Source organism: Orbicella franksi, chromosome 1 (assembly GCF_964199315.1).
Source record: "Orbicella franksi chromosome 1, jaOrbFran1.1, whole genome shotgun sequence".
In the NCBI taxonomy this organism is placed as follows: Eukaryota; Metazoa; Cnidaria; class Anthozoa; order Scleractinia; family Merulinidae; genus Orbicella; species Orbicella franksi.
The window spans coordinates 29,764,940-29,786,359 of NC_138145.1; the positions used below are offsets into that span (position 1 = coordinate 29,764,940).

Sequence of the window (21,420 nt, forward strand, 5' to 3'; positions counted from 1 at the left end):
TCATTTCCCATTCCCGTTCCTCATTTCCCATTCCCGTTCCCCATTTCCCATTCCCGTTCCCCATTCCCGTTCCCCATTCCCGTTCCCCATACCCATTCCTATTCCCCGATTCCCCGATTCCCCGATTCCCCGATTCTCCGATTCCCCGATTCCCCGATTCCCCGATTCCCCGATTCCCCGATTCCCCGATTCCCCGATTCCCCGATTCCCCGATTCCCCGATTCTCCGATTCCCCGATTCCCCGATTCCCCGATTCCCCGATTCCCCGATTCCCCGATTCCCCGATTCCCCGATTCTCCGATTCCCCGATTCCCCGATTCCCCGATTCCCCGATTCTCCGATTCTCCGATTCTCCGATTCCCCGATTCCCCGATTCCCCGATTCTCCGATTCCCCGATTCCCCGATTCCCCGATTCCCCGATTCCCCGATTCCCCGATTCCCCGATTCCCCGATTCCCCGATTCCCCGATTCCCCGATTCCCCGCTCTCCGTTTTAAAGATAGCCACTGAACACGCGATACACTTGATACATGAATATTTGTACGCATCTTCTTTGCCTTTACCACATTCACATAATTTCGCGATGAAACATACGCATCGCTTAAAGTGCGCAAAGATGCTGCAGGCTGAAAAGACGATGAAATACCAGCCGGGTCGCGATTCCGTCAGATGTGAGGCGTAAATATAGAACACGATGACGCTTTGAATGTCATCCTTAAGCAGTAACTCCACAACCGAAAGCCACAATTCCAGCCTATTGGGACGGCGGTGGTCTTTATAGCGACATTCAGTACAACCATCGAGGAAGCACTCCCAGTGGAATTTGATGTAATGCCCGTACACCGTTAACATATAAATGTTGATGATCAAACCGACAGAAGAACTGAAGAAAAATAGGATTTTACATGTATTGACTTTGAATTCTTCCTTATCGTCGTATAGGCGAACATAATTCCACCAGTCGAACAAAGAATCGCAAACCATGTAGAGAATTAAACCATCATAATAGAAAATCTTCCCCAAGCAGCATAATGTCTCCATCCCGGATTACTGTACTACCCCGGCACCCGGAGGTAACATGACCACAATGCTCGGGGGTCCGAGTGACAGATAAATTCTTCGACCGTGCTTCGTCCTCTTGTGGGGTCTGGAAATTAACGAGGATTTTTTTACTCGTGCCCAGGGAGGAAGGGAGGAAGGAGAACAAGTTATGTGCATAACTGCGATGATCAGTCATGTCTTCATAGATGATCAACCATGCCAAGATTTAGGTCTGTGCGGTACCTGCGTTATTTGTTGGGACATTTCACCCCAATGCCCCAATTTACCTATTGAGGCTCTGTGTCAAACGAGAAACTGCAAGGGACCGCATACAATAAACGCTGCCAACGTAGGATCTACAAGAGATCCCACGTTGGCAGCGTTTATCGTATTTGTGCATTTTAATTTCGGGCCGCAGTTCTTTTAGATCCGGTTCGCTGCGTTTTTAAAGCATGGTGCTGCCTATGCATTCTAGTGTTTAGGCTGGCCTTGTCAAGCCACATTTATTTTTTGCATTTCGAGACACCAATCGTGACACTTTGTCTCCTTGCGCCCCGAAACACGTGCTGTGGCAACGCATGTTTCGGGGAGCAAGTGAGTTCAAAGTACGGAACTTGATATAGTGAAAGGGTCACTTTGCAAGTTATGTGCGTTGGCTCTTGGGCTGGCGTGACATATTTTCGCTACACAGTGCTAATGAGTCCCAAGAAGGACGAAACAGCTGTCCACTGTTGCGATCTTACTTTATCAGTTCTTGTCATGTTTTACGTCTCGAAACGTCTTTCACGTAGTATCGCAGTCTATTGTTTGTGTCAAAGTTAGTGTCCCACTGGATGGTGGGGGCCAAAAAATAACAGAGACGTCATCTCAGCAACCAATTTGGTGAGCACAGACGCGCAATCGAAAAAGCCGTTACACCACGACACATTGATCAACCCACCACCGTTTCAGATCACTTTATCCGTCCTGCCGATTCCATGGACAAAATAGAACTCGCTCCTCTCGAACTCATCAACTCAAATAGGGACAGGCAAGAGAAGCGTTTCTGATCTCAGAGGGCAAGACCCTTGAACCTTCTTGGTTTAAACAGGCGTGATGGAATTTAATTGCCTTCCCGAGGAACGAGCGAACGCATCCTAATTTTGTTTCAGCCTGTCTGCAGCCCCCCAAAAATCGAGATTTTTTGTGAAGACCGCCCCTCTAGGTTTTTTCAGAGGCTTTCGGCCTCGTTTTCGTATCCATCCGTTACGTCATTCTTGTTCTCTTTTGTGGCTTCTTCCGTTGTTTTCGACGTTTTGGGGTTTCCTTTGAACTGGTTTTTCACTCTGATTGCATTCGACCAAAAAGGGAATGCAGCTAATGCAGAATGTAGTGACGCTTTTCGGCCGGGCGAAAAACAAATTACATCATCGCAAAGCACGTGTTTACGAGACGATTTGCTTTTTCCATCGTTCGGGATCGCTCGTTTCTAGTAGTTTCGACTCTGGATCGTGCGGGGCCTGTTTGGTCAGGATGCGAGATGACGTGCTTTTGTTCTGTTCATGAACACGACTTTGAATCGCCTTGGCTTTGGGAAGTTAACCGTGGGAACAGCCATATTTCATTGGGTATATTTTAATTACATTTGTTTACTTTAATATTACCAGTGGCCTCAAATAGTTTAGTCTGTATCTATATCTAGCGAAGGTCAAAATTGAATCGATGGAAGAGTACTCTGAAGCCAAGACCTATAAGAGTAAGCCAGAACTAAGGAGCAGCAATGTAAATGCTGACTATTTTTATTCATCAGCGGAAGTAATAAATAAAAATAAATAAATATTTGTGCTTCCAGCTTAGAATACTAGATGTAACACAAGTATTCTTTTTAAAAATTAACCTTTATGCTTAAACATTACCAGTAAAAGTGAAAATGAGATGTTTAGCATGAATTTTGAAGGCAAATGTTCCATTAAACTTGTGGGTTACCGAAACTGGAGCCGTCACGAAACGTGGCATCAAAGGTCACCGTCATCAAATCGTATTTCAGTAAATGACTGTCTACTTAACTTCAGTGTAGCCCCTGAAGAAGGTTACTCCTGTCTAACCGAAATATTGGGCATTTAAGTTACCTTTTTCAGCCATCCGGTCAGCCTTTCAATTGGTTTTATGCTTTAAATAGCAGAAACAAGTCTCTGTCATTGAGTTTTGAAACGTTATTACTATAGACCGTGACCATGTTGGTGCCCGTCGGCCTCGGGATCATGAAAATAAGGCTCTTGACGTGACTGAGGCCTCGAAGGTTGGCGACCACTCTCACACGCCCAAAGAGCTTGATCCTGTCTGCTGTCTGTTCTATGACATATATGTACACTGGAGCGGATCCAAACCTTGAGCTATAGGGACGGGGTGCGGGGGGGGGGGGGGAGGGGTGGAGGTGTTGGGGTGGGCGATTTTTTTTTTTACCCAAATTAAGGAGGGCCAGGGCTCCCCTTGATCTGCCACTGATGTATGTGTCTGTTATAGACATAAATCCAGTCTCTAACAGACGGCTGCCGGACATTACGATTTTAACGTACGAAGTGCCGGTTATGCCCCGATTTCTTTGTTTGACCTCCAGTGATAACTAGCTTTGTAATCAGTAAGTGTATTCACAGGCAAACAGAATGATAACAGCAGCAGCGAAGCGCTTTCGATTGGATGTTTTGCCAAGCAAAGCTGTCAAGGTTTCTTTGACTTTTTTCCGCCATCCCTGAGCAACACATGATTGGAAAATTTTGTACATGTGGGAGTGCCGGAGAGGGGTTCGAGTTCACTTGAAAAGTGCAAGACATCAACTCAATTTTTACATATTTGTCCTTTAAATTTGAAAGATAGCGTTGACGTTGACAATACCAGGGCCTATCTTTTACCCTGGGACAGGAAACGCTGTCAAATGGCTGGGACTGGGAGGGGATGGGTGAGCTTGGAATTGACAAAAGCATAGTCACTGAATCAGACTGGCTGTTTGGTAGTGGACATAACTTGATTGCGCATTCGGGATAGATTTTTTATCTTATTCCTTGTTTACATGTGAAGAAAGCTTCTAACAATAAATAATAGAATTGTTGTTATTACGTAGTAGGTGATAATTTAAAGCCCCCATAAACGCGCGTGTATCCAGTTTCACGAATACAATAAGAGACCGCCACGTGATTGGCTGAATTTCAGAAGTTCCCAGAATTAGCGGTCCCTCAGCTCTTGATCTCTGCACGCCAGTATTTTACAGCGTGTTATAACACGCTTTCGGTATGGAAAATATAGACAGTACCACGACAACTGACCAAATGTCAGGGGATAAAGAAGTTGAGAAATCTATAACACAAGAGGTAGATTTAAAGGACCAAATGGAGAAGGCGACGGAATGGGCCAAAAAGAACCCTATACCAGCCGGTAAGTTTATCTTCATTTGCTGCAACAAAAATGTTGCCCAGTGTATTCTGCGTTTCGTCGCCATCGGTTAATTTATTAGGGCTTGGCGTGTTAACTAAACTGTTAGAAATGCCTACTGATAAGATGATACGAAAAACATCAAGCAACAGGCCAGCGATGTAATTCATGTATAATTTAACGCAAGATATTGTATCCAATAATCCCTTTAACCAGCTTCCGCAGCGTTTTCTTGGAATACAATGAGTGTTTATACAAGTTATGAAGTATAGAAGCGAAGTTTCATTTTCTTGCTTTTATCAGTCTTTGGCACTGGAGGCAACAATCAATTCTGCTTGACTCAAAAGATATATTTTGCTGTGAAATAACACAAACAATCCGTATTGGCCTTGTTAGCACATCGGAATAATAATTTATCAGTTGCTAGGATGGGGAAAAGCCAAGAAATAATGTCAATATTTTGTAAGTTGTCCATCAAACCCACCGGGGCAAACCAGACAATGTAGCACAACATGCGCGTTTCGAAATTTGTTTCATCGAAATTTGCAAACACCCAAGGAAAGGACTTCTGCTGCATGCCGAATTACTGACAAGAATCTTGTTAGGCAACTTTTCGAAAGAATAGCCTAGGCACTTGAAATAATGCCCGAAAATAAAACTGGTGTCACAACGTGACAAAATTATGTCATTAGTCGGATTCGACGCTGATTGGAGCAAAAACTGGTCATGTGATAAGTCCCCGGGGAGAGTATACGTTCGTCGGAAGCCCGCCTTGGAATAAGAAATTCGTTGAAACTTGCAAAAATGGCGACCTCTGAGACGATAAATACCGGCAAAGAAAAGCTCAATAATTGGCTGCATGAGAAAAACTATTTTACTGATGTCTTAGACAAAGTGGAGAAGAAGACTGGAGTGAACAGGCTCTATATCTTTCTTGGTAATTCGATCAATTTTGTTACGCAATTTGAATGAACCTTCAGTCAGGATAGGTTCTAAACCTCTCGTCTTCTTTTAGGTCTGGTTGGAGTATTTGCGCTTTATCTTGTGTTCGGCTATGGAGCAGATCTGATCGTGACAATCTTGGGATTTGCTTATCCTGCTTACCAATCGTACGTATTTTAAAAATTTGGTATTACCTGTTTACTATATGTTAACGTTTGTTTGCTTAGGTCGCCATTGCGTTCGTGTTAAACTAGCTTGTTAAAAAACCACCTGGCTTTCTCTGACATCCCCTTCGCGTTTACTGTTTCTGAAGTCCTCGCCGTTATTTAAATAACTAATTTAACTATAAAATATTTTCCTGCTGCGTTCTTTCAGAGTGAAAGCCGTGGAAAGTGAAACAAAAGAGGACGACACTCAGTGGCTAATTTATTGGGTGGTGTTTGGAGTCTTCAACATCGTAGAGTTTTTCTCAGACATTCTGCTTTCATGGTTCCCCCTGTATTTCCTAGTCAAGGTATGGTAATCTCACAGATATTAAAGCGTATTATTGTTATTGTTGTTGTTGCTGGATGGTTAATTCCCTTCGCCAATTCACTTCGACCTTCTTTTATTACGAAATTCTGCCTTGACCAGCCATGCGTCTTACCAGTAACTTCGAATTTTGTGAACTTCGAACCCTCACGAGTTTGAAAGTTGTCTTTACTAACCCCCACTTTTCACAGGGCATTAATTTATTACTTCTTGTGGGCAAACTTAAGCTGTAAGAATTGCGGTAACTAACTATTAAAATCGTAAGGAAACGCATGCATGCACTTTAAAAGAAAGCTTTCACCGCGTGTAGAGTGTAATTTTTCTTGTTATTTTGTAGCTGATATTTCTTTGCTGGTGTATGGCGCCCGTATCTTGGAATGGAGCTAACACTATCTACCACAGAGTTATCAAGCCATTCGTGTTGAAGCACCAAACGCAGATTGATAAGGCTCTGGATAAAGTTGGCCAGAAAGTCGACGAAGTTGCCAAAGAAGGTATATAAACTAAACATTTGAAAGAAAACTCAGAGAGGTTGTCATTTGCGATTCATTCTATATTTGCATAGCTTGCACACAGACGTTTTAAAATTTTATTTCACAGTTGGCAGAAATTTGCATTAAACGTACAGTTTGTGTACATGAAATTATCACGCCAGAGCTCCTTAAAGTGGAAGCCATCTGTTCCTCAGTTAATGAATATAATACCTCTTAAGAACAGATTGGCAAATTGCATTTTGTAGGCAAAAAGTTGATTGATTGGGTAGTGCATACCAAAAGTAATTTTTAAAAAAACAACAGTCCTTTTTTAAGTTTTTTTTTGGAAAGTTTGCTTGTACTGAATTATTAAACAGCATCACAAAGGGCAGATGTTTCAAGACCTATCTTGTAACAATAATTTGAAAACATCCACCAGTACCGGCAAACAAAAAAGCTTCTGTATGTCCTGCTGTTGAAGCAATGCTCAAATGTTTCTAGGGAACTAATAGCATTTTGGTGGTTACTTGACATCAGTCTGCCTCAATATCTCAATCTCAAGAAAAAAAGATCACTATGTTAGAATCATTGGGGAACAATGTACTTGACTGAAAAGTAGGCTATATAGGGCATTGGCCATATTTACATTGACAGGCAAATAATACTAGTCAGTTTAATTATGTCTCAGATGTGTCATGGGCCTCGGTAAATATGGAAAATAAGAATAGATGCATCAGATGAACTTAATCTGAAGTGTGAATCTCATGAAAGCTTTTCTTATCAACATGCCAGTTTTATGTATCTTTTATTTAGCTACAGTAGATGTATGCAAATTAGTTGTTGTCAACTAGGTGGCTTTATTTGTTGGTGGAGTAAGTGACTGATTTTGCAATCTTTTCTAAAGAATTGGAAGAATAGCCTAGCAGAGTAGCTGGCAAAGATCATAAAGTAGATGGCGATTTTCGCTTGCAGCCGGCTACTTTTGACAACCTGCATTATTCATCCGAGACTACTCTTCATATTCCTATGTAAATGCTTAATTTAGCTTTCTTTATACTTCACTAAGTGGAATTGAATTAAAGAAACAGAAAATGGTAGACATGCTTTTATAGTCACTAATGCAAATGCGAGAGTCTGCAGTTGGGAGAATTTGAGAGTTTTTGCAAACTCCCATTTAGAGGGGGAGTTTGTAAATTAATGGTAGCAACCATTTCAGGGTTCAGGACCACATCCAAATTGTTAGCACACTGGTGTACTAGCCAAAGCAAATTTCAACTATGCTATTGCCAGTTTTTCTTTTAGACAAGTTTTGGTGCATTATTATTTATATCTCTCAGTTAGTTTGCATGTGTGTATTAAAACGTGCTAATGACTTAAAAAAATTAAATTGACTCATTTTGCTTTGGAGGTGCATCGGAAATTTGAAGCCATTCTGCATGAATAGAAATCGTCCCTGAACCTGTCAGACACACGGTAGAGATATAATAAATATCTTTCTAATCTCATCTTCTCGGTCAGTACATAGTAAGTTACAGATCCTCGTTTTTTCCCCTTCGATTTATGGCCCAAGCGCCAAATGTGCAGGCCAAAACTCAAAGGGGAAAAAATCAGTCTGTAACTTACAGTATGGATCTCGAACTCGGTTAGTAAGAGGTATGTATATTTTTTGCATGCCTTACTACAGCTCACAAGATTGAAATTGAAACTTTTAACAGGAGGTTTAATATAGTTAAATGAAATTTAATATAGTTAATGAGCTAGTCTGGTCAGTAGTGTTTTTATAGGCGGTTGTTAGTGTCTTGGCCGTCTGTGAGCGTTTGGTTAGCGTTTGGTGCGTTTTGTAGCGTTTGATATAGTTCAGTGAAATTGTACATAGTTTATGATCAGGAGCGAGTCTGGTCAGTAGCATTTTTGTAGGCGTTTGTTAGTGCCTTGGCCATCTGTTAGCGTTTGTTTAGCGTTTGGTGCATTCTGTAGCGTTTGCAATAGTCATATGGTCGTGAGAGCCCTGGGGCTGACATTGTCCAGCAGTATATTTGGTTAGTACATGTGTTGTTGTCCCATGTGCTCGCAGTGTGTTCATCGCTCTGTTAGTGTGGCGTTGTGGATTGAATTATAGTTTAGTGGTTTTTGGTGTTCCCTCCCTATCCACCCCTTTCTTTTCAGCATTTTTTTTTTCCACCAATGCCGTCTGGCTTGAGTGTGATGGGTGCCTGTAGGGGGCTTGGCAGGGGGGGCTCGTGGCTTGGTTGCGGGTTGGGCAGGCCAGTCGGGTGTTCTAGCGCCTTGGGGATGTGACTGCGGTTGCAGCCCCTGTGCTTCGTAGGCACCTTCCCTCCACTAGCGACTTGGGCATTAAACTAAATATACCTACCCAGTCTCACCGTGTTCAGTTGACATATTTTCAGTTGCTAATTTCAACTTTGTCAAATTTGGCTTTCTTTGAATAACCATTTCCTTTAGCCAGTGAGGCTATTACAAATACAAAAGCTACTAGCTAAAGTTAGATTTTACCAATCTGTAACTAGTTGGCTACCGTCACTCATTTCCTATTTCTTTGATAAAGTTAAACCAATGAAATACAAAGTACATTAACACAACCATGTTGATATACTGTAATGATTCCATTTAGCACCCTGTGTGCAAATTTACTTTTGGTAGCTCATGGGAAGCTTCTTATTAGAGAAGGGGTTTTACTGGTTCACTGCCAAAAGAACGCTTGTCTCTTTTTTCAGTGTAAACATCGGAATGTGATGCAGTGTACTTTAAAAATGATGTAGAAACAAGTGTTGTCATAATGACAACCATTCTCTTGTTCATGTCGAGTCAATATGCTCAATATTATGTTCGAATAATTAGAATAATAATACAGACTACAACATTAACTTGTCTAATCAGTCTTTTCCTTGTCAGTCTTCAATAACACTTTTGCAAATGAAGGGGTTATTGGAAAAGGGCTTGTTAACAACAAGAACACTTATGTAGAATGAGGGCTGTTATTAGAAGGGGCGCTAAATCAAATTATTTTAGCATCATAGATTTCCAAAGGTAGCAGCATTCTGAAATTTACAGCAACTAGGAAAAGGCTGCTAAATCTGAAAGTATCAAGGGTTGTTACTTTTGGGACTTTGTGGTAGTGGATGCCAAATGAGTATTGACAGCCAGTTGGTGTGTGTTTTTTGTGATCAAAATTTCTTTAAATAAATGTGATATATTTGTACTTGGGAATGTTTGTCATTGCACTACTAAACTGCTGAATTTGTATTTTTGCAGCCAAGGATGCCGCCACTGAGGCAGCCATAAGAGCAGCTACGGAAGGTGATAAGAAAGAATCTTAAACATCAAGAACCTACACAAATGAAATTTGTCAGGACTGAATACAGCAAGTAACAGGATATTGATACTGGAAGTCAAAACACTGCTCAGGAAATCTGAGTGAATTGAACCAATAGATGACTAGAACAGTTTCCTGTAATTCATATTTTATTCAAAAAGTACTACTCAGAATGTTACCTAAAGTTAGTGCATTGTAACTTCTTTTCTTATCCTTTTCTAGCAGTGGCTAACTATTCTGTCTTACTCTAGCTGAACATTTTTACAGTACTCGGCTGACTTTTAGGTTCCCACTGTAAAACTTCCACTTTACTTCTGACAAAGATGTCCTTAATGCTCAAACATGGCATTCACTGATTACTCCTGTATCATACTCACTGTGGTTGCATAAGTTAAGGGGGTTGCAAGTGTTAGACGCCATATCCATCTCACTGGTTAGTGACGAATTTGTAATTTTGTAGGAATTTTCATTCCTCTATCTTGTTTTTTCCAGTTATGTACAATCCAATAGTACAGTGACATGTGTTGCACTATGCATTTCTGTTAAAGCAACATGATGCATTTTGTGCCATGAAATGTGAAAAATGTAAGATATCCAACAATAATCATGCAATAATCAAAAACAATTTTGTCAAAATAGTAAATTTTACAGGATGTTTTTTCTCTCAGGGGTCTTATTTTAGAGTAGCATGTTTTATTATTACAGTGATGTTTAGGAAATAAGAAATCTATACAGTTTTAGTATAAATCTACTAGTGTTCTATCACGAATGCTGTTCTCTGATTGGCTATGCTACTCACTATCTATTCTGTGATAGATCATTAGTGAGTAGCATAGCAGTGTACCCTTGTTAACAAAATGACAGCCACTTCTTGGCATTTTCGAAGTGTCCACGTACAGGATTTAGATAAAGTTGTGAATGACTAGTAGATTTATGCTAAAACGATAATTTGCTCTTGATGTCTATGCTTGATAGTCTAATTGTTTATTAGTAGAATCCTACTAGTATACTAATACAAATGCTGCATCTGATTGGCTGAGCTACTCGTATACTTTCTGTTGTTTTCTTTGTCAGCTGTGAAAGACCTAATTCAGTTCTTCCTTTATTTGTTTGCCAGTAGTAGTATTCCATTATTTTAGGTTGTATGTTGACCTTTGTTGTTCACAATGACAAAATCGCACCTGCATGGCAAGGTAGCACCTTTGACTATATTGCACAGTAATATGACAGTAAAATGTTTTCCTATTCCTTGTCATGTTTAAAGGAGAGCTTGACTTGATGACAGATTCCTTGCCTGTTATGGTGCAAGGATATAGGGTACTGGTGATGGGTTTCAGTGTGAGATCTCTGATCATTGCCCAGAAGGGGCAATCACCATTTTAGTGACAGGTTCTTTTCTGTCACCCTATGGGTTTTGGGTCTTTGTTTCCTGTCTTGTCTAAACAGTGGCTGGTAACATATACTGCTCCAAACTTGTCCCCTTTGAATGAGTACCAGTAATCCCTAGTTCCCTCAATAATGTGACAGCAAGGAATTATGGTAGTTGTATTCATCGTCTTGGACTGGAAACTTGTTTACATGAATATAGCTACCATGATTCCCTGTAGGTGTGTCTCAGAGGGAATAGGCCATATTCGTATTGGCATTAGACTGGAACTAGCCCGCAAGGGAGGCTCATGCAAGGGAAAATCATTTGAAAAAGATTAATATCATTAGCATTTGAAAAGATTCAACATTAGCCTCAGTTGTAAGCTATTTTAGTCTCAGTCCAATACCAAGGATACAAATCTGGCTTATGTCTTTTACAGGGTAGGGTTATGATATCCACACTCTCACCTCAACTGCTCTTTCTCTCGGGGTCTCCTGGCAAGCCTGAGAAGGAGGAATACCTAAGAGGAGGGTTTCTAAATGGCCTTGATATGCCTGCACTGAACGTTGAACTCGTGATTTCGTGTGTTGAACCTCCCCAGATGGAGTGTTTTGCCCAACCTCGTTCCCAGGGCTTTTCAGTTTGAAATAGACCCATATTGGTATTCTCGATATTGGACTGGAACTAGCTTGCAATGGGGCATGTGGAATTATCTAGAAGGGTCTAAAAGAAGTGAAAAGGGCTAAGGCCATCCCCCCTTTTTTTTCGTTTACTGTCGGATGCGTTTTCTGATTTTGGGTCGGTCGGTCGGAAAAAGGAAAAAAACAAAAATAAAATTGGAAAAGGAGTCTGGAGCTACGAGGCCCGGTACCTCAGCATAATATCCGTGGAGCCTGGAATCAACAAGGTGTGGCTACAAAGTCAACATCGCGGCAATGGAGGAAGGAAAAAGTCGACGTCGTTAAAATCAAACGAGAACAGGGCAAAACTAAAAATCTGTAAGGCAAAAAAATTGCTTATGTTTCAGATTGAAGTGAATTGTTTGAAATAATGTGTCATTGCCTTCATTGCCTTCTGTGTAACTTTTTTTGTTTTGTTTTTTTTTTGGAAAACGCGAAAATCTGGGTCGGTCGGACGACGCTAAACAGAGAAAAAAAGGGGATGGCCTAATGGGGACGGGAATGTGCAGTAGCGATTGCAGTCAAACCAAGTGAAGCGTGCCCCTCAAGATAACAATGAATAATTTGATTACTTAAATATCAAACCCTCTAGTCTGTTCAAGATTACATTAAATAATGAACTGATTATTCAAATGTTGACTGACCTGCTAGTCGGTACGAATTGATATTTGAATATTGAACCCGTTAGCCGTATTCTTCCAACGACTAGCGAGTTCAGGATAAATATCAGACTCCCCGACTGCCTTGGTCTGTTCACCCGTCTGTGCCTCGCCCTCCACCAAAACCAGAAAAAGAAAAAGAGAAAAGAAAAAATAAAAGAAAGAGAAACGTAAAACGTAATTGAACGTGATCCCGCGTAAGTTCCCCCGTTCAACCGTCTTCCCGCAAATTTTTCCCGTGACGCGTTCGCTTCCGTGAACAACAAGAAACGGGGAAAGCTGGGAGCGAAAGAAAATCCAACATGGCGGATGAATCTCTCAGTTTTTATTTATTTGAACATGATTTGACGTCAAAGCTATGACGGAGACGCCATTTATGACATCACACGAGTTTTGAAACGTATTTTGCTTCGTTTGGTTGGATTTGAGTGCAAGGAAAATAGCTTCAGCCGCTGCAAAACACTGAAATAGAGACCACGTTTTAAACAACGCTGGCAAATAGCAGGACGTAACATGTCGATAATTTCGATAGTCGATAAAAATCGATCATCGTCGATCGTTGTCGATACTAATCAATCGACAAATATCGGAAATCGATAAAAGTCGATCACACAATTTATTGTGATTATCGACTTTGTTCGATTATGATTGATTTTGATCGATTTTGATCGATTTGATCGATTTTGATCGATTTGATCGATTTCAATCGACAAGTATCGGAAAAACAAAAAACGATGTATGGCGGGAGGAAAGAGTACAATTGCCGAGGACAGATTAATAAAGCAGCATTGGCTATGCCAAGACTTCATTTTACCGCTTTTGTACTGTAATTGAAAGCTCGTATAAACCTCAATAACCGCAGAGAAACTACCCTTTTCTTCCAGCAAAAGTACGTTATTAAGTAAATCATTTCAGATGGAATCTCTGAGATACTTTCTGATGTATGTGTTTTATAGCAGCTGTTATCACTGTAAGCAATGATTTATGCACATGTGATGTTAAACCTAATTAAACTCCTACGCTTATCAATCTAACAAAGCAAAACTTCAATTAGTTAAAATTTAATTTCCCAGTATGCTGTTTGGCTCCTATTGTCACCCTAACGATTAAAAGCTGTTATAACTGAACGTGATGTAATGTACACAACTGTATACAAATTCAACTACATCTGGAATCCGTTTTCCTCTGAAAACATGTGAGGAATTTTCTCACCAAGAACTGACATAAAATTAACCTGGGCGATCAGCCACAGAGATACCAGTGCCATCCAAACGTGATGTAACTGAACCAAAATAGCCATGATGCATACTCGATTTAACGCAGCGTTAAAATTTCTATGATAAAATAAACAATTTGTTGTAGAAAGATGACTTCCAGGTATGCTCCGAATGCATCTAAGAGAAAAAGTATATGGAAGAAGAGATATAGAAGGCGTTCCTTTCGGTCATCGAAATAATAAAGACACAATGCGTTTTTCCTGAAAGGAGACCAGTCTTCAAACGGAGTTCCAGTATTCCAGAACTTAAAAGAGAAAAAGGCGTGACCTCTCATGTTGTGGTCATGTGATGCATCATGTAAAGTTGCTTGAGCACAACGAACTTTTTCTATCAGATCAGCTTTTTTTCGTTCGACCTATAGGTTATGTTCAAGTCATCAAGGACTTCTTTCAATAAACGAACAGTCATATCTTCCGGCGGCCCCATTTTTTTCCTTTCAGCTTCTTGCTTTTTAAGTGTCTCTTCCTTTTGAAGTCGTTCCTCCTCTGCTTTTTCTAGCTGCGGCAACAACGCCTCAAGAGCTTCTGCATTTACTTCTAAAGGGCAATCCCTTCTTTCCAAAGAACCATTAAATGTCACTAAGTGTGTATTGCACTCGCTCCACATTATTTCAGTAGTTTCCGTCAATAGCCACTTTCCGTTGCCCTTTTTGTTGTGCGAGAGAACTTTGAAACACGCCGAAACTTTGTCTCTTACATTGTTTTCTTTCTTCCATTCGAATACTGGCACTGCAGACTTCGCAGATATCTTACGCAGCAAGCGTAAGACCTGGCCGTACTTTATACCGATCCCTGGTACCCAGAAAGCTGAAATGTCACTTAAATAAAGTCCATTTGTAGTCTTTTTCGGACTTACAATTGCTTCAACTTTCTCATAAAAATCACTTCTTGCCACGGCCATCCACCTAGCCATTGTTGAAGTAGAGGGGTTATACACTTTACCTTGTTGCAATGATAGGAAATTTGCGATGTGGTAGAATTTCCCCTCATACTCCACGTAGTATGGGGGAAGAGGCTGCTCCGTTGATGATGTTCCGGCGTTGTATGTGGATCTTCTAGCTGTTTTTATAGTCGCTGACCCCTCTATTAATTCTTCATCTTCGACCTGCATACATATGTCGGATACTGATGCGGTTACGCGATCGATAAACATGTCTAGGCCACTCGGATGTTATCGTGCGATTTGCACACAAAGGCATATCTTTGCCTTTCCTTATCAGATAAGAATTTTAGTCCAAGACATGACTCGTGGAACCACCTCCCACATTCAGGAAAGTCACAACCAATCCAGTGTGTTGTTGATGGTGGTTTAAAAGTAGGTTTAAAGGCAGCCATCGATTGTAGATTATCTGGGATTATAGATTATTAAATCAGCTTATGTTTAAGTGCTGATGTGTGCTGCCGATTTTGATTAACCCGGATTTAACCACATTTAATAAACAGTACTGCTGAGTACCTGTAACTGACGTCGTTTTGTGTCTGAACAAGGCTAGATCTGGCGAGATTAACTGTTTATGGTTTATACACGGGTTCATATTTTCTGATACTGAGCAATCGTAATTCGCTGTATTTTTACTGTCATACGTAGGTTGCGGACTGATACAACAATCACAGGCGCAAGGAGAAGCAAGGGGCATACAAACCCGGCAAATTTAGCCAACCTAGCGGATAGGGAGGAGAGTCGTAGCAGCTTGTATTTGTCAAATGTTGAACTGAGTAAAAACACTGATGAAAATAAAATGTCAATTTACTTTACTTTACTTTACTTTTCAATTACCTTGCTGGCCTCGATTTTTTCCCGCATCTAGTCTAAACTTTGGCCCGTTCTGTCCCCACGAAGAAACACGACTTCGAGTTCCCAGGATCTCTCATCTCTCCCGCCTAGAGAGACCCTGGGAACTAGGTTGGTTCGAGTTGCAGATGTTGCAGATCGCGATTTAGTTCAGCTGAAACTGTTAATCGATCATTTCTCGAGGTAATTTAAACATTCTATTCTGTAATGAATAACAGACCACTTGGTTGTTCAGGGTTTCATTTAAGTTTATTGCAATACAGGTTTACTTTACAGCTGTTTACACTTCCATAAAAAAGTCATTGGAGCTATTATTCGTTTGGTTACTTGAATTTCGTAGCTGAGTGAAACATTTGTTTGCATTTTTGTCGATAAAATCGATAATCAGTTGAAAATCTTGTGATTATCGACTTTTATCGACAAATTTAATTTGTCGATTGACAATTATCGACAACTATCGAGTACTATCGACTTATCGACTACGTTTTCGATGATCGACTTTGATCGACATGTTACGTCCGGCAAATAGAACTTCCTAGAAAATGCAAGAGTCATACCAAAGGTAAGCTTAAGCATAAAACCTGCTATTTAGAAAGTTTTTCGCACTTTTTATTGCCCAAGTTAGCCTTTGACTTGGTTGAATGAAACACTCCAAGTGAGTTGTAAGCTTACTTTTTGGTGCAGAGTGAACTATTGGGATGGTTTAGGGGGTTGCTGTAGGCTAAGGTAATAACACAATAAGGTGTAAACTTTAATGATGTGAAGTTTATATGAAGTAATTCATATATGAACTGCGGTTGTAGATGAAAGTAAAGAAGGATCATCGCAGTAAATTTTCCAATTTAAGCAATTGGAAAGAAGAAGCCTGAAAAAATCAGGGCTTCAACGGGATTCGAACCCGTGACCTCCACGATACTGGTGCGATGCTCTACCAACTGAGCTATGAAGCCACACATTGGGAGCGAGGTCAATTTATTGAGTTCATATCTTCCCGTGAGGAGTGAAATGATGTGAAGATTATATGAAATAATTCATATATGAACTGCGGTTGTAGATGAAAGTAAAGAAGGATCATCGCAGTAAATTTTCCAATTTAAGCAATTGGAAAGAAGAAGCCTGAAAAAATCAGGGCTTCAACGGGATTCGAACCTGTGACCTCCGCGATACCGGTGCGATGCTCTACCAACTGAGCTATGAAGCCACACATTGGGAGCGAGGTCAATTAATTGAGTTCATATCTTCCCGTGAGGAGTGAAATGATGTGCGTAATATAAATTGGAAAATTTACTGCGATGATCCTTCTTTACTTTCCTCTACAAACTTCACGGAGGTCACGGGTTCGAATCCCGTTGAAGCCCTGATTTTTTCAGGCTTCTTCTTTCCAATTGCTTAAATTGGAAAATTTACTGCGATGATCCTTCTTTACTTTCGTAAACTTTAATGTTTGTTTAATTTTAAATTACTTTCAATTAATCAATCAGCCTTGTGGGAAGGGGAGCTGGGTGGGAACGTTGAGTGCTTTCCCCTGTGGTAGAACATAACATGTAAGATGCATGCGTTCTAGTATTGCTAGTGTGATAAACTCTGTTCTCGAGTTCAGAGGCAGGCTTTTTTTTATTTTTTGTAATGAGTGATATCAAACTCTCGTTTTGGCTGGGGATAGCAGTTATATTTCAGGTAACGTCAGTTCTCCTTTCTGAGTGCAAAGAGCACTACTGTGACTGCGTATCTTCTGGAATCTTCCCTAGCTCGATTCAAGAAATGTTGTCTGCTGTCCTATAACTATTGTGTGTTTGCCAGGGTTGAAATAGAGAATGGGAACATTTTGCTTCTTGTTAGCAGCTTGTTTGTTTCCTCTGCTATGAAAGAGAGTCCAAGGTTCATATTCAGCCGAAACTTTCCCGTGTTAGTTACATGTAAAACTAGTAAATTTGTGACAAAAGAAACTTCGTTATTATTGCTGCAGACTCCATGGCACTTACTGAAACCTCCAATTAATTTCATCAGTCGATGAGGTGACTTGCTCACCGATGTGAGATATGATTTCGGTCAAGTAAAGATCTCTGCCTTCAATACTTCTCGTTGAAACTCTTCTCAGTTATATTACTCGATAGCATTGTGTATTAGTTTGATGTGGTTTTATTGTTCACACCAACTCGGCTGGCAAAAGAATTAGAACGCACTATTCCGTGAATCGACGTGACTATTTGATAATTAGATTAGTTCTTCTTTATCGGTGAAATGAAAATTTACGTTTTGAATAAAACAAAATCGTTCCTCTTCGACTTTTCAGCAGATATTTAACTTTTATATTCCATTTATCTCCAGCAATGAGTTAAAAAAATACACATCTTTCTTATATTTTCATGGAAACAAAGGTATCTTGTTGCATTCATTGGCAAGGAAAACAAAAGTATCAAATTACAAGCGTTGGCGTGGAAAGTAAAATTGTCACATTTCCTACTTCTACGCATTATTGAATTCAAAATGAATGAAACTCAAGATAAAATAACACAATAAATTTAAAACCGTCTTGACAAACAGTCATTGTAAGTTATTTTTGGGCAAAACACAAACATGAAACACACACATTGCTAAAAGTTATGTCTTATCAAGTTTTTGTCTGCTCATATTCTGCAAAGGGGAAAAGGCCTAGTTGACTACCAAGGGAGAGAAAGGGGTGAGGACCTGTGTGACTACTGCATCAGAGCTGTAAATTACACTCTGCGCCATCTGAGATTGTCTCACCAGTTCTTTGTACTGCAGCTAACCGCAGGAAATTCAAATGAGCTTAATTGTAAAATTTCTTACACATGTTGTTGTTTTGAGCAGCAATATCAGAGAGTAATCTTTACTCGAGTTTGTAGTGTATAAACATTAATTCCAAGCCCTTGAAAGACTCTTTTTGTACGATTTTAGAGGTGCTAAAAGGCTTACCGTTGAACCTCCATTCATGGGACACCCTTAACCTAAAATTCTGGAAATTCACAGATTGACGTCAGTTTTTATGTGTCCGTCCTCTTATTGATGATAAATTGTGCTTTACATTGTCAAAGTGGCTGTGGAACCACAAGCCGCAGGCGAGTGGTTCAGCAGCAAACTTTGACAATGTTATGACGAAATTTATCATCAATAAGAGGACAGATGCATCAAAAACTGGCGTCAATTTGCTTTTTACAATAGCAAGACCCCAAAATGGTCAAATGCTGGGAATAAATGAGGGGAAAAGACGCCTTAACTTGCAGTAAACAAAGATAAGTGAATTTTATTCAAAATGACTTGAACCTTGCCAATAGCGTTTCTCGCTTTTTGATTGTCTACTTAAAAAGGTCCATAAAATCTCATTGGTTAAAGAGTTGACAGTTTGACAGCTGAATGTTGAACTTGAAAGCTTGCATGAATTGAAATTTTATCTGTTTTTATAGGCGGTTGTTAGTGTCTTGGCCATCTGTTAGCGTTTGTTTAGTGTTTGGTGCGTTCTGTAGCATTTGATATAGTTCTATGAAATTTTACATAGTTTATGACCAGGAGTTAGTCTGGTCAGTAGCGTTTTTTGTAGGCGTTTGATAGTGTCTTGGCCATCTGTTAGCGTTTGTTAAGTGTTTGGTGCATGCTGTAGCCTTTGCAGCAGTCATATGGTCGTGAGAGCCCTGGGGCTGACATTGTCCAGCAGTATTTTTGGTTAGTATGTGCGTTATTGTCCCATGTGCTTGCAGTGTGTTCGTCGCTCTGTTAGTGTGGCGTTGTGGATTGAATTATAGTTTAGCGGTTCTCAGTGTTCCCTCCCAATCCTCCCCCCTCTTTTCAGTGTTTTTTTGTTTTCCACTGAACCATCTGGCCTAAGTGTGACGGGTGCCTGTAGGGGCCTTGGCGTAGGGGGCTCGTAGCTTGGTTGCGGGTTGGGCAGGCCAGTCGGGTGTTCTAGCGCCTGGCATAATGGGTTATTACACAAGTTATTATACAATAAAATAGGAGGACAGTTTTATCGTTTAATCACTGATATGTATTCAAAAACTAAATGCGCTATAAAAAACGGAAACAAAAGAAGCTCCTTTAATTACAACAGAGGAGTGCGACAAGGTTGTATTCTTTCACCATTGCTATTTAATTTATATCTAGATGAATTTCCACGCATACTAGAATCCTCAACTGGTACAGATCCAATTATTTTACCAAATGGGTCTCCTCTCAATTGTTTATTTTATGCAGATGATCTCATATTAATATCAAGCAGTGCTGCTGGTCTTCAAAACCAACTCAATACCCTCCAAAATTATAGCGAGAAATGGTTATTAAAAATTAATCTAAAAAAGACGCAAACCCTAATTTTCCAAAAACAAAATCGTAAATCAACACGTGAGAAATTTTCCTTCTTTCTAAATGGAACTCCAATTGCCAAGGCTTCACAGTACACCTACCTTGGCGTTACTTTTAACACTAATGGAAGCTTCTCAAATTCTAAAAAGGCTTTAGTTGAGAAGGCTAGAAGATCTATTTTTGCATCCAAACGTTATCTTGATTTCAATAAACTTCCTATCAATATGTGTAATAAACTATTTGATACCCAATTTCAACCCATACTTTTATACGGATCCGAAATCTGGGGAGCATATGATAGCATAAACCTCAAAAAATGGGAAAAAGACCCTGTGGAAGACTTCATGCACAGTTTTACAAATATTACCTCGGCCTCAACAGAAGAGCACCAAATATTGCTGCTCGAAACGAAACAGGACGGTTGTCGTTAAAATTTAATATTCTTCCAAGAATTATTAAATTTTGGCTACATCTTGTCTCTCTCCCAGAAGATAGCGTTGCCAAACAATGCCTCAATATTTCCAATCAACTGGCAAATGAAACAAAGTCCTCTTTCATGTTAACAGTCAATGAAATCATCAAAAATGATTTAGATGACCAAAACCATCCGCATAATATAAACACACACAATTACAATGAACAAATCATCAAACATAATTTACAAAAACTAAAATGTCACATCTCAAATGATATGAAAAGACACCAAATGGAGATAATTCGGTATAACAGAAAGCTGAATTTCTACTCAAGTTTCAAAAGAGATGTAAGCAAATCTGAGTACCTAGAACAAGTAAAGAACCTCAAACATAGACAAGCTTTGGCAAAACTCCGATCTGGTAATCATAATCTTAGAATTGAATCTGGGCGACACTAGTACTGTACTCCTAAATTACCTGAAACTCTTAGAATTTGTCAGTACTGCTGTTCTAACCAAATTGAGAATGAAATGCATTTCTTATTTCATTGTGACCGATACAATAATATTAGACAACAAGTCACAAATGACATCATCAAGAAATATCCAAAATTTGATTCCTTTAATAACACAGAGAAAGCAATATTTCTATTTAACAATGCTGACAGTTTTATTTGTAAAAAACTAGGTTACTTTACATATGAAGCACTACAAATAAGAGAACTTTGTAACCCTAGAACTTAAAATGAAGAATCTTGTAACTAACTATGTTTATTTTTCTTTCTGGTTGCTGTTGTAATTTGTTTCGTTTTTGAATTTTTATTTAACGATTATGTATTTAGGTAAGACCATTTATATGGGAATACCAATAAATTGTTGTTGACTGCAGTTGCAGCCCCCAGGCTTCGTAGGCACCTTCCCTCCATTAGCAACTTGGGCGTTAAAGGTATTTAAGTTTTATTTTGAGAATTTCTGTAACTGTAAGTTCAAAGCCGGTTTTCTCGAAACTAGTTATTTTTACCTTTGAGAAAAGATATTTTGAGAAGGGTTTGTCCAACTGAGCTGAAATTTTCAGGTTAATTTTGTTCTGGGTAACCCGAAAACACTAACCGCTGGTCCACAGACCCCCACTATGGACTGGATCTGTGGACTGCGCTACAGACTGGTCTGTGGACTACCCCTATGG

At 39.8% G+C, this 21,420-nt stretch overlaps 1 protein-coding gene across 2 annotated transcripts; it reads left to right on the forward strand.

Moving 5' to 3' along the window:
- The first annotated feature begins 3,806 nt into the window (after positions 1-3,806).
- On the forward strand, positions 3,807-10,974 carry LOC145502091 (receptor expression-enhancing protein 5-like). Of its 2 annotated transcripts, none has more exons than XM_081481377.1 (5): positions 3,807-4,449; positions 5,462-5,555; positions 5,764-5,902; positions 6,257-6,413; positions 9,666-10,974. In XM_081481377.1, exons 1-5 carry the CDS (start codon positions 4,308-4,310, stop codon positions 9,728-9,730), a joined length of 597 nt encoding a protein of 198 aa, XP_081337503.1. In that variant the 5' UTR covers positions 3,807-4,307; the 3' UTR covers positions 9,731-10,974. The 2 variants fall into 2 exon arrangements, with proteins under 2 accessions (XP_081337503.1, XP_081337511.1); XM_081481385.1 differs by lacking the exon at positions 3,807-4,449 and adding an exon at positions 5,142-5,383.
- The last annotated feature ends 10,446 nt before the right edge of the window (positions 10,975-21,420 follow it).

Bases quoted from the DNA above. Each gene is read 5' to 3' on its own strand.
- LOC145502091 (XM_081481377.1), top strand. From the start codon at position 4,308: ATGGAAAATATAGACAGTACCACGACAACTGACCAAATGTCAGGGGAT. The intron at 4,450-5,461 runs GTAAGTTTATCT...GTCTTCTTTTAG, and splicing joins AAAGAACCCTATACCAGCCG to GTCTGGTTGGAGTATTTGCG. The intron at 6,414-9,665 runs GTATATAAACTA...GTATTTTTGCAG, and splicing joins CGACGAAGTTGCCAAAGAAG to CCAAGGATGCCGCCACTGAG.